General features: G+C 34.5%; 2 protein-coding genes across 5 annotated transcripts in view; one reads left to right on the top strand and one right to left on the bottom strand.

Moving 5' to 3' along the window:
- LOC136340127 (putative gustatory receptor 28b) overlaps positions 1–14,374 on the top strand; it is a 287,924-nt gene that overhangs the window by 135,934 nt on the left and 137,616 nt on the right. The window contains exon 1 of one of the 3 annotated variants that reach the window (XM_066283934.1): positions 9,568–9,644. The exons of the other annotated variants lie outside the window; for them this stretch is intronic. The gene's annotated coding sequence lies outside the window, so the exon portion shown is untranslated. Of the gene's footprint in view, positions 1–9,567; positions 9,645–14,374 lie in introns of those variants that run through there. 3 annotated transcript variants of the gene reach the window in all.
- The window catches only part of LOC136340112 (uncharacterized), a 66,764-nt gene that overhangs the window by 25,122 nt on the left and 27,268 nt on the right, over positions 1–14,374 (bottom strand). The window contains exon 2 of one of the 2 annotated variants that reach the window (XM_066283888.1): positions 5,353–5,413. The exons of the other annotated variant lie outside the window; for it this stretch is intronic. Coding sequence (XP_066139985.1) covers positions 5,353–5,365 — 13 coding nt within the window. The 5' untranslated portion in view covers positions 5,366–5,413. The remainder of the gene's footprint in view (positions 1–5,352; positions 5,414–14,374) is intronic. 2 annotated transcript variants of the gene reach the window in all.

The following is a 14,374-nucleotide window of genomic DNA, read 5'->3' as shown; positions in this document are numbered from 1 at the left end:
TGTAAGACTTGTCAAGAACCTGCAAGCCATTCGTATACAAGGGATCCACGCATAGACAGCTCATTTAACTGTATCCGGGTTTGTAATCCCGGAGAGCGATCCCTGCCTACTGGGCATGTGCCTGGTGCCTGCGTAATGTCCGCGGCAGCCCCGATAATGCTTTCTCCACACCATGACGGGTAATAGAAACATATTATAACATTTTAAACTCAAATTCCAAGATGTTATTATTTAAGTCATAGAAAAACGAATACACAGTATGTTAAAAAAACGTGGTAAAATATTTAAAAAGGTGACACTACGTACTAAAATAAACAAAAAAGTCTTAGGAAATAAGTACCCGCAAAGTAACGGATTCGAAGATATAAAATATTATTCATTTTAAAACTTTTATTTACAATTATTTATTACTTATTTACTATTAACAAACAAAAATTATCCTTTTTTTTTCAAAAACTTGCATTTCATTATCATACTATAACCATTATGTATTTGACTATTGTCAGTGAACCAGTTTGCGCTTGCTATGGACTGCAATATTGCCCGATTTGAATGTTTTATATTTTTTTTGGAAGATATTTGAAAACATTAATTTGTGGTATCCCTGTAAATAGCTTCGAGGAGCTGTAACTACGCATTAATCAAAAATGCCAACAAGTCCGAGGCAATGAGGTGTTTTAGAAAGAGTTCAAATATCGTTGAGGCAAAGATGTCGCGTCGGTTTGAAAATGGAAGAAAGCCAATTTCAACATTTTATGTGACTTCATTTTTTGTTTTGTTAGAAGCTCACTTTTTTTGTTTCTACGTAATAAACGAGTAATAAATAATTGTAAATAAATGTTTCAAAAGAAAAATTACTTTTCATATATCTGAAACGTTTCTTTGCTGGCCCATGTCTGCTAAGCCTTTTGTTCGTTTATTTCGGTCTATACTATTACCTCTTTAAATATTTTATACTCTTTTTTTAACATCCTATATGTACACCAATAGGAATGTTTGTGACGTTGAAATGTTGCGGCGGTTTTAGATTTGAATGATATTATGGGCAAGTTGACTTAGCAGCATCGCTACGGGTTAGGAAATGTTGTTTTATCTATCTCTGTTTCCCACCTAGAATTAAATTGGGTTAACAAACTTTTTACAATTTTCCTTATGTTAATATCTTTTCGCATCCTTCGTGTCCCGCATGTCGAAAACTTGTAAAAAAATTTTAAAAATTTAGATACGAGGAGGTTGAAAAGATTTAATTTTAAAGATAGTACAGGCACTTTCAGGACTTTGCAAGGCTTTTCAACTAAATTGACATATTTAATCTAATTCAAAAGTATTAGTCGTTAGCCTTAACATACACTATTGGCAAAAACAAATACTTTAAATCAACATTCCCTTATTTACACATCATTTCTTACAAGTTAAGACATTAATATTTCTAAACATCCTGCTAAAAATCTTATGCAATAGAAACACAATAGCTCGCGGATAAAAAAAATCATATACATGTCTTGACACCGTTTGGTACTCATAGGAAGACAGAAATTGCTCAAATTGGTTGAAGGACGTCCTCAAGAATTACGATAATACTTGTATGGACGATAATATGTGTTTCCAATTATTGAACAGATAGTGCCTACCTATTTTGTTGCCACCATCTTGTAAGTATAACTGAACCTCTCCATACCAGCACACCATAGCGGTTCGACTTGGTACCTTCTAATTGCGTTTCTTCGTATGTAGGTACTGTTAGACGCGATGTGAACAGATGATGGCATGAGGTTATATGAATTGGTACATATTTCACTGATTAACTTCAGCATCAATCAACCTAGCTTTCCAGCAGAAATTTAAAAGTTCGAGTAAATGATCTTATCAATGATTCGCGTAATGTGAAAAATATTAATACCAAGCGTTTCTTGACAACCGATGCTGAGAATAAAAATTCTTGTTTCAGAAAACAATAATTTCATTAAAATTTAATAGTGATAAGTGATTCAACGTGAGTCATGGTGTTATTCACGCATTGTGGTAAGAGACGTGTCGTCCATAAGACGACCTACGAATATTTTCAATATTTGTCACTAATTATACATTTTAAAAGTTGTGTTAAATTTGCGCTTGTTGTAAGTGAAAATACTGGTTTCATTACAAATAATTTCTAATTGTTATTCATCCTTTTTATTTATTAAAATTATTCTGTTGACACACCCAAGTAGTAATTTATAATAACCGGGGCTGATACTACTACATGTACGCTACATGATTCAAGGCAAGCTAAAAACTATTACCTTGAATATTACTTGAGTGGAAATAAGTGTTATAGCTGTTGCACCGTTATTTTCAGAGGTAATATTAAAAATTTTTATGTTTCATGCATTTTATTTTTCGTTTATCGTTGTCAAATGCATATAACACACAGGGTGTTTATTTGAAAACAAACCACCCGATTAGGAGGAAATTTTAAAGTAATAGAAAAACGTCTGTTTAAATATCCAGAGAAAAGTTTAATTTGACATTAGACTGAACTGTATTAGTCATCCCCTCACCCCCAGCTACCCTCACTTTGATATTTCAAATGGCATCCCCCATCGAGTGGCACATCATGGCAAGCGGAATTCAATTTGCTATGTAATTGTACCAAGAAAACTGAAATCTGTTAATGGAGTCGGGAAATAGAAGGAAAAATGTGTACTAGTGCAAATGCCTTATTGAGATCAAATAATTCATTTTATTAAGTGCTCAAATTGTGAGCAGTTATTAGGGAGACGATAATAAAGTCTGTTGTCAAATTCTTCGTGAACATTGGCTAAAGTTGGTACAGTAGTTCTTCTACATTCCAGGAAAATTCCATCGTTCGTTTCTTGGATGCTTTCAAATAGAGTTCTAAAGCCTTTACTTTTTAAATAACCACATCGGAAAAAGTCGAGTGGACTCAGATCTGGAGATTGCGATGTTCATTCTAACGCATCTCTTCTACCAATCCATTTTTCCGGAAATCGTTCATTGAGCCATTTTCGAACTTCTAAGGCATAATGAGAAGGAGCTCCATTTTGTTGGAAATGCATATTCTGTTGAAGTTCCAAGGTACCATTCTCATCAACTTGATTTTCTAGAGTGTGAACCATAAGAGATTTTTGTCAAAGGCTCAGATAAAGATCAATAGTTTGATTTCTTTCTAGAAAAATTGGCCCAATAATTTCGCTTCCGTAAATTTATGCGCAAACATTGATTTTTTATGGAAGTTGAGGATGGCTTTCTTCAAATAGATGCAGATTTTCATTGTCCCATTATTTACAGTTATGCTTATCCACATGTCCGTTCAGAAAGAAAGTTAATTCGTCACTAAGACAAATATTTTTTTATTAATTGAGGGTCTTCTGTAATTCACTGGCACATTATTTCTCAAAAATTAGATCCTCCTATAATATCATAATCGTCCTTGCTGAGTTGATGCAGCATTTGTGTTTTGTAAGGAAAAAACTTATTTATCCTTAACGTTTTGCTCATAGAACCATTTGAAATACTTGTTAGCTTAGTGACTTTCCTAATAGGTAAAGCTGGATACACAGTGAAGTGGCTTAGCACTTTAATCTGGCAAGCTTCGTCCACAATTCTTGTCTCTGTAGTTATTGTGTTAGAAATAGATTCAGTTTAGTGAAATTTGCGCGCCAACTCCATCAAATATTTATGTTCCACGTTTTTATGTTGATGTCTCCTATGCGTTTTTGCAATCTTGTATTTATTTGTTGTAGAAAAAGTATTCTAGGGCTGATCTATTGGGTTATTCGATAATTAATGTCGTTTCACTCTCATAGATGGCTCAATTTATACAAATCGAGTAATAGTGATATAGTCGCTCATGTTATTATATGCCATTTTAAAGGTTATGTTTTAGACTTTTTTCCAACGAAAATTGAACGTGATTAGTAAACAAGAAGTTGTTTCAAATTTAAGTTGAAGATGGACAATCAAAGTGAGCATTATCGATACATTTTATTATTTCACTTTCGAAAGGGCAAAAATGCAGTACGAGCTCAGGAGAAATTGTGTGAAGTTTATGGTGAGAACCGCCTTACTGAACGCCAGTGGCGGCGTTGGTTTTCTCGCTTTCGTTCCGGAAATTTTAATGTCCAAGATGCACCACACACTGGACGCCCAATCGCCATTGATAACGATGAAATAAAGGCCTTAATCGAAGCTAATCGGCGTATAACAACTCGAGAGATAGCAGAAAAGTTGAACATATCGAATTCAGCCGTTTCTCTGCATTTAAAAAAGCTTGGGTACGTTGGCAAATTGGACGTTTGGATTCCTCACGAATTCGAGGAAATTCACCTCACCCGAAGCATTAACATGTACGATTTTTTGCTGAATCGTAACCAAAACGACCCACTTCTAAAAAGAGCCATAACGGTTGATGAAAAATAGATTGTCTACGTTAACGTAGTCCGAAAACGATCATGGACCAAACAAGATAAACCTGCGCAATCGACGTCCAAAGCCGATATTCATCAAAAGAAGATTTTGCTATCTGTGTGGTGGGACTACAAGGGTATTCTTTATTTTGAACTGCTTCCGAGAAACCAAACTATCGATTCGAATGTTTACTGTTGTCAGCTATCGAAATTGAACGAAGAAATCAAAAGAAAACGTCCTGAACTCGCCAATCGCAAAGGGGTCCTGTTCCATCATGATAACGCTAGACCCCGTACGTCTTTAATAACGCGTCAAAAATTATTGGAACTAAATTGGGAACTGATACCTCATCCACCATACAGCCCTGACTTGACGCCATCAGATTATTATTTGTTCCGTTCTCTTCAAAATCATTTGAATGGTAAAAATTTCGATTCTGATCGAGTCGTTAAAAATGAGTTAAATCAATTTTTTACTTCTAAAAATCGAGGCTTTTTCGAACGCGGAATTTTCCAACTCGCCGAAAGATGGCGAAAGGTCATCCACCAAGATGGCCGCTGCATCACTGATTAATATTTATTATTAATATGAGTATATTCACTTTAAAAAAACATAAAAAATGCGACATTAATTATCGAACAACCCAATAGTATACATTTTTTCAGTTTTTTTGGCACATTTACTAGCAAATTGGATTTCGTTTGCAATGATGTATCTTTCCTTGGGAAAGCATTTAAAATGTCAAAACGAAGGTAGCTGGGTATGAGGGGGTGGCTGATATAATTTTCTCTAATGTCAAATAAAACTCCTTCCTAGATTTCTAAATAGACTTTTTTTGAATTATTTTTAATTTTCTTCGCAATCAAGAGATGTTTTTGGTGTTTAATTTTGAAATAAACACCCCGTATATATGGATAAAAGCTAGTTAATATAAGTAGTTACCTTGCAAAAACATCTTGCTATCAGCCTATTACGGGATGCTAGTTAGGCATTCTACAGGACCCTGAAATGAAATAAAATTTTAAGCCTCTATTTCATGCTGAATTACTCATAATATAATGTTCGCTTTTATCACTGAATTGTGACCCTGTTAAATAAAAATAAGCGCTCTCATATTTTGCTAGGCACGAATATGAAACAGCCTGCTACATTGTTTGCCAATTCCACACAATTTCAAATAGAGTGTCCATTATCCAGTACACAATTTATCATTTGTATCAATACTGTTGCTCGAGCAAGCTTAGATTCTATTACCATCGACCAGCGATAGGTGCGACCTAATTTCGGTTGACAAATGTTTTTATTTGTATTTGCAAATTAAGCACAATTGATCAGTACTGTGGTTTAAAAAATAAATGAGTTGTCCATTTTGAGAGTGATTTCCTTAAAATTAGTGCAAGCAAAAAATTATGTTGTTTTTTAGCGAGTCTGAAAAATATACATAGAAGCCAAAATCTAGTTTTCACAGTAATCACGATATAACACTTAGGATTCATTTCAACCTATACAAGGTGATTCCAAAATTAGAGTTATCCTTTCACCAGCGAATAGGGCTTCAAAAAATAAGATTTTTTTTCCTTTGGCACTTTTTCGAAATATCAACATCAACGGAGATGCAGTATGTCAAAGTTTTATTTAAAAAAGTAAAATTTATTAATAATAATTGCCAAATCACTAGAGATAATTAAACAAAATTTTGTAGGTCTCAATAGCTACATACATAGGTAGAAAATTATTCAATAAATAAAGTTATTTTTGGGTTTACCGGGGGCGCGCGTATAAAAAAGTCGTTCAATATTTTTGAAAAATTGATACGCCACTGATTTTCCTAAAAATAAAAATTATTATAAAATTAAACAACTTTGATTTTAATTTTTTTTTCAAAGTAAGTCTAGATGTTATTTAAAAATTTAGCAAAAACTCGAAAATTGTTTAAATTTCTTTTCTGGTAAAAATCATCGAATTAATAGTTCCAATGCAATTTGCCTATCTCTAATACCTACAAAATTTTGTTTAATTCCTTCAACCATCATTACACTGCTGGTTCCCTAATCCGGACCAACCATCATCATTCGTAACGTCCATAAGGCTGCATAAGTGGTCAAAATTTCAAATTTTGCCATAAAATTGCGAAAAAGTTAAAGGGTCGCACAACATCGATTTAGTCTATGTTTGCAGTGAATGATTAAACTCTAGGATGCGGATATTCTCATCATACTGACAAACTAGTTAATCCAGTGGAAAAACGAATTTCTGAAACGTGGCAACATAGCATTTTTAATCGTCAAAATGATATTTGTTCGACGAACAAATTATTTAAGAATTACATAAAATAAAAAGTGAATGTGGGCCTGCAAACAATAGTAAGCATATAATTACTTAAGCGAATCAATATTGGACGATAGACTCTGTAAAAATCAGACATATCATTACGCTATTGAAGTGATTTACCTTAATGATTATTTCATAACTCACTTCATCAGAAATAATTGATTTAATATTAAAGTTCATACAGGAAAACCGGTGTTAATTCTCATACCTCACTAGTCATGTAATTATATTCTGCTTATTGAATTTCTCTTTATAATTATGTCGTGGAAACTGTTGGGTCTATAGAACAGTTAAAAAGACGACGAACTGAGATGAAAATGCGACTAATATTTAAGTACAGTTCGGGTTATAGTTTCAGTAAGTACAAAATTTAGGAAAATGCCCAAATCGTAATAAATAAAAAATAGCATGCTAGTAAACATATTTTTTTCGTATCGTTCTTAAAGAGATAACAAATAATGCGGATTAAAAAAATGAAGTATATTCTTATTTCACATTTTTTCTTATTTAAATTTAATCAAAACATTGATATCCGACGCAATATCAGTTGGGTGGTTATAATCTGTTGAAGTGCAAAGATGTTCGAACGTTTTTATAACAGTTTGGAGAAAGTTCAGTTCAGGACCACAAAAGAGAACTATAGATATGCTGCAAGTTGGATCAAGATAACAAGATGTTGCCAAATTGTCCCAAGTTCCTTAAAATGTGATATGGAGACTGTTAACAAGGTTTCAACAAATTGGAAACGTCGCAGAAAGACAGCGTACAGGACGATGAAAGAAAACCATGTTTGCGCAAGGCCGACTTATTAAAGTTTCTGCGGGAAGAAACTTCGCCCTGTCGACATGTAGGCATTTGGCCGGTAAACCAAGTTTCCATAAAAATTATTCGTAGGAAACTTAAAGCAGTAAACAAAGTCTTGAGACACCTTTTGGGAAGAGTTCCCTTTACCTAAAAAAGTAAATTTGCACAACTAGAGGAAGCAAGAGGGCACATCAATTGGGATGACCATTAACGTTCTGTATTTTTCACGAACGAGACCAGACTTAGCCGTTATTCTGATGGTCAGCGTCTTCATGTATGGTCAAACCCTAGAGAAAGCACAAACCTAAGAACTATACTAGAAGTGTATTCTTTTAAGGGTGCACAATAACGGTCTGGGACGGAATTTGCTGTCATGGAAAAAGTGAGTTGTAGGTATGTGAGAGAAACATTCGTGCACAAATCTATGAAGATCTGCCAAATGTTCAAACTGTTGTAGGAGAAATTTTCCGATATTTGGGCAATATTGTTCGACCACATCGTGCAGGTATCGTTATGGATGTAATTGAAAATGTAGGTATCGAATCTTTACTTCTTCCGTCAAGATTACATGAACTTAACACCATTGAATACGTTGCAAAGAAGTGTTGAAGAACATCGACCACGCCAAAAATAATACAACAGATTTAAGAACTTATTTCACAGTTATGGACAAACTTACCACAAGACAAGATAAATCATCTCACCAGAAGTATGCCAAGACGATGTGAAGAGGTTATGCATGTTAGGGGAAGCTATACGACATAATAAATTTTCGAAATGTACTTTTAAGTTTTTTTTGTAAAAGACCTTTGTTTTTTTTTTTGGTTTTGTTAAATAAATTAAAAAAATATCAACAACAATTTTTAACATATTCTTTCAAGAGTTAAAAAAAAATTCTTCCTGATGCTAACTCTAAGCGATAGCCAAAATATCTTAATATCCTTAAGTTTTGTGGAGCAGCTTATTTGCGGTTCCAGGGCGTTTCTATAGCATGTGTATAGGATATATTCCAGAAGGCTAGCAAACTAAGTCTGGGTTAAATGTGACTTGTAGCTTCCTTGGCCACTTACAATCATTAACCTTTCTAAATGATATCATCATTTCAATTTTACAACTAACCCAATTTAATGCAGGATCGTCGTTATTCAATGCAATTTCAATAGAATTTCCAATTCACAATATTAAATTTGTTACTCGATTACGAAATGAATCGTCTTATATTTTCCTTTCTCTTTTTCTGCATATCTTCTTGCCGATATAATGAATGTAATAGACCCTGTGCATTCTTTTTCGCAGATACGAAAAACGATATGTAGGAGCAGTTACTATAGTAATTACATATTACCACCAGGTAGATGCGTATCGACAAAACCCCCTGTGCGAACTTGCTCTATCCTTTATCAGTTTGGTATAATAAATAATTTAATCCCCTGGAAGGATGCGTGCTAAACCAAAATCGAGTCACTTCCATTATCTTGATTCCGCCGGGACATATAATAATATTAAATTTCACGGACCAACAATCTTGATCCCTTTATAGAAAACTTGATATAGAGTCCACAACAGAAACTGTACCACACTGTAGGTACATGATTGCATTCCGACAACGTAAATCGATAAAATATGAATGATAAACGACAGCCTTAGGGATAATATGGTCCATTATTCTAGGCCTAGGTTGGGCTTCAATGACAAGGTAAATTTCTTCGTAAGTAGTAGTACATTATTGCTAGTTGAGGAAGAAGCTCGAGGTTTATGATTAGTTTTGCTTTCAAGCAGATTGGACAATCAACTCTTTTTCCTTACCATCCTCATCATTTTGAGACTGCGCAGGGTTCCAACGTCATAAAAAATTAACAGTATGGCATAGTGGGGCAAAGATAGTAATTCAATCTGACAGCCAAACGGCTAGACGAAAGATGGCGCCATTAACATTGTAGTTTCCTTCATTGCCGACATTGACAGATAAAATTTTAAATTCCTGTGTCGCCATTTGTAAAAGCTGCGAGCTGATTAGTGTTAATTAAATTGTGCTTGTAAGGTTTTGGCAGTATTAATCTTGTTGTTTCGTGCACGATCCGTATTACAAATTTAATAAGGTAAGTTAATTTAAAGGTGAAATAGGGCGCCGAACACGATTATGATATTTTTTTTCTACTAAAACTTCTATTTAATAGTCAAAATCATTGAAAATTAGTACAATGCGCTTGTAGGGAAAGACAGCAGTTAATTTTTTCGTTTTTAGCCATAATAAGAAACTTTATTTAAAGCCATTGAAATAATAAAACGGGGTGATTCGATATTCAAAGCTGCAAAACAATTCAAAATTAATTATGAAACTTTGTGCACACACGTCAATCCTTTTGGTATTGAAGGAAGAAGACAAATCGAACATGAACATGTAAATAAACATGAACAGAGTAAAGCGAATCGTGTCGTGAAAGCAGAATGTTCAATGCTAAAGGGTGCTAGAATTTCTGAATTATCCAACACTGCGAAACAGCATTGAATGTCCATTACCAACAAAACACCATCCAGTGAGTGGAAACTCCTGGAAAAAACTCTAAATAAACATATTTCCATTAGTCGAAATCACCAAAAATATGTTTTTCTTTCATTTTCAGCATTAAAAATATTTACTATTTTTAACCCAATAATGGAGGTACAGATAATAAAACAAGTTTTTAATTTTTCTGACTCTAGCTCAGCCTAGCTCAGCAGAATTACGAACTGGAACAAAATTATCCATGGCGAAATTGCAACTAAATGATCTGTCTCAGAGTTATTTTCGTTTTTTGATAGCTCTTTATATTTGCTCAGTGAAGTCGCAAATGTCCTGATATAATAATATCTTGGCGCTACCCTTTCCTTCTGCTGCTACCTCCGGCGGGCTAAGACAACGAGTCATAGCAGACAAAAAATCGAAAATTAGCTTTTTGATGTGTTTTGAATATTTGGATTATACAGTATAAGTATACAAAATTTGGTCGTAATTATAGGGGAAATAGCTCAAATCAGATATAGGATTTATCGCAAATTCAGTATTGTATAATATACATACATACACTAAAACGGTTTTCTCTAGGTGTGTAATACTACGTACAACTTTCACTAATGATGCCACATTCTGTCGTGTCTAAGTCACTAAAATAACTTTCGAAAACCGAAATCAATTTGTTGTATTATCTATGCGTTGTGATGAAAAAAGTCGTATTTTGTGTTTTACAGAAAAAAATACAAATATATCAATAGTGGTAATTTATTCGCACATCTTTAATCAAAATGTCGTGTTTATCTAAAGATCAAATAACCACCATACCATCCGGTTTATTTTCATGGACAAATTGGAAATATGATTAATAAGTGCATTTATCATTAACAACGTAAAAATATCCATTCTACATGTAAATAAGCTCATTAAAGTAGAAAACTTTTTAAAAACATTAATAATTTGAAACTGCGGGGAAATCAGGCGCGACCTCTTTTCTAGGTAATATGTCCCGTTCTCAAAGAATCTCAAGACTATAAGCTCCATTACGTTAATTCAACGAGCGTTAATGCACAATCGTTGACAAATAGTCTTCGTTAATAAGGCAGGACTTGTTGAATTTGCCTCAGCTATTTATTACCCTTCACTCCGAATTAACTGCCGTATTTTCCTGTCCGTTATGTAACTTCCTAGAAGATAAGGGCGATAATTTAGCTTTTAACATTTCTCGATGGAAATATCGCCAAATAATGAGGCAATTAAGCCGAGCAATTGCCAGCTCAGATTATAAAGCGAAAGAACTACTAAATTCTGTTTACACATGTGTTAGAGGGAGATAATTAAGTGCACAAATATGGGAGAAAGCCCGAAACAAGACCCCAATTTTCTCTAAGGCTCAAATCTTGAAAAAAATCTGGCAAAAGACAAGTGAATAGAAATGGAGAATCCAATTAAATTCTTTAGTAGAGAATTCCGATCCGCCTATTTCGAGGGAGAGGATTTTTAAGCTGACATTCAAATGAAACATTAGGGCGTTCCCCCATAAAGTATCCGTAGAGGTTTAATTCCTCGTATTAAGGTTGACAAGACTCGGGCCATGCAATTATTAATAATTGTTGCCATATAGTTAACCCAATAACTCATCTTCGGTGCGTGGTCGTGGCGTAACCACAGCTAATGAAAGAAGTTTGTACATGTATCCGCCGTTCATGGGTGGTAAGCACCATTGCACCATCAGGAATGCGGATGTGTTTCTCGCCTCTAACCTCGCCGAAGGAAAAATGCCAGCCACAGGGGCGTTATAATACTTCGATTACGATAATGCAAAGATAATATTACCAATTTGTAATACAACATTAAGATATCACGAGATATGGCACACTCTCACGTTCACAGAAAATTCTTCCAGAGCGAGGTGCAATAAGATTACGATTAGCAACATTCCAATGATTAAATGCGGAGCGACTATTTTTTTAAACTATCCGTGAAAATTGAGAAATACGTTGCAGTAAAAACGTAAGGTTCCGTCATAAACATGCAGCTCATGAACTCAAGTTAAGATAACAGCAGAGTCTCATAACTCAAAGTTTATTTGAAAGCAACGCTTTTCTGCACATGTGCGTTAAAAACTTCTACAGTCATGTGTCAAAACTTTTTGTGCATAGTTGGCACTGACACCCGTACGATAAAACTTTTGCCGCACGCTAAACAAAGGCAGTTCAAGTTTTTATCTATTTTATTCCGTATGTTTGCTTATAATAATAATTATTCAGAACCAAATCTGATTCTGTACTTTATTTTTTCAATTATTTGCTTTATTTTGTGGCTAATTATGCTCAATTTAATTTCCTATTTTAACAATCAATTTTAATCAATAAAACAACGGCAAAGCAGGTTTGCTCGAAAACGTCCATTCTGCAATTTTATTATGTCCTTTATATCCATTGTACTTACTTCTGCACAAACGCTAAAAACTCCATTTTAAACGATTGGTCACAGAGAATAATTATTCCATTCAATTTGTATCCTAATATGCTATTACCGTATATGTGAGTAAAAAGACGAAGGAAAGGAATCATAGCTCAAATGTATCGATTATTAATGGCCCTCATTAATGTTAATATACTTGTTCGTTAAATCACTATTAAGATCGGTGCATTCTGCTATTCATTGTCTGGCTCTGTGTTTCACCATCCCTCAGTTGCAATTTATTCTCCCGACCATTTTGCATGGAACAAATAAGTACATACCAAATTAACAAAGATTTAGTTTATCATCTTAAAACAATGTCGTAAGAGGGTCCTTGATATCGACTAATAAAAGTAAAAAGTTTTCCCAAGTGGGATTTTATGTGATGGCCTTGCCATTTACGACGGATCTGTGAATTGGTTTTGCATGTATTGTGATTCGACATAGCATCAAGGCCTTTTATTCAGTGGACTTAAAGTGACCTTAAAACTAACATTCATGGCCTGTTTCATTACCTCAAATCGCCGCCATTCAGCGCACAATTTAATCAACAGATAATAGAGTTCTTTATCGCGGAATTTGGACCGCAGAAGACGTTATTTCCGGAACGAAATTACACTACATTAAACCTCCATCATCTGCAATATTTCGTTCTATACGAGACTATTTTAATACCATTATTAAACCCTACCTGTATTAAGAATTAATAGTAGTTGATAACGCCTAATGGGAACACTATGCTCTTAAACTAGTTTTTAGACGAGGTGGAGGTTGAACAACCCAAAGTGGTAATTATGGTCTGTTATATGCGGCAGTAGAAGATTTTTGTTGTGTTAACCAGTCCATGTTCATACACTGCAATACAATACTGAAATGCATTAAGGCGGTAGTTCAGTGTGACCGATGAAAAAATAGATTTTTCTGCATTTTCCGATAGCTCATAGTCATAGAATTAATATTCTTTAGTCGGTTTAGGCCATTCCTTCCTTTTTGATTAATAAATTTGCTTAGTAAGTGGGGTCACTAAGAGCGCACACTAAGGCTTCTGAGTAGATAGATTGGGTATGCGTTGCGATTTTTCCTGCAGCTGCGTCTTCAAATATTCTTCTACAGTATAACAGTATAGAACGATATATTCTCCATCTATTTATATCGAAGTCGACAGCTTTAACCAACAAAGAAACGCAAGATTTCTCGTTGCTCTACAGATTAGCGATCGAACGACTTCCTAATGTAGTGTAGGACATGCGCAGCACAATATGGGGTACTTATTACCACCAAATTTCTACGAGTGAAAAGCTTCAGCATCACTTTTGCCCTGAAGGTGAAGGCTCGTGGTATAACAGACAACAGCACAAACTCAAGGAAATTGTCTATTCTTATCCACTTGTTTTCGTTGAAGTCAATCAACAAGTTTTATTGCCAATATATGAAGATTTGAGCCAACACGACCTTTTTGAGAAATATTTAGATTCCACCATGTACAAGAATAACGAGAGGTTGAATGTTCGGCGTTTAACACCTAAACACGTATTTTGCGACTAGAAAATCTTGGAAATTGCCACTGGTACTACTGCATGTATATTTAGCGAATGCTACGCACCCATTTTGAAGATTTTCTAGACAATGGGGCGCGCACTTGGTCCAGAAAGCTTATGCTTCGTTCATGGGTACGACCACGACCGCATTGACCGAGTGGACCAGCGCAGCTCCGACGCTCAAAAGAAATTCGCGTCGCCAGAAAAGAGACAAGAGCAGTTGAAGATCATTTTTATGATACAGAGGAGGGACTATATATAGTCTTAGCATTGCCTATTAGTTTCAAAAGTAAATTTTCTTATGAGTTTTTCATTTTAAAACTTTGAACGCATT

This window comes from Euwallacea fornicatus, chromosome 7, assembly GCF_040115645.1.
Source record: "Euwallacea fornicatus isolate EFF26 chromosome 7, ASM4011564v1, whole genome shotgun sequence".
Taxonomy (NCBI): Eukaryota; Metazoa; Arthropoda; class Insecta; order Coleoptera; family Curculionidae; genus Euwallacea; species Euwallacea fornicatus.
This window is presented reverse-complemented; position numbering and strand designations above follow the sequence as displayed.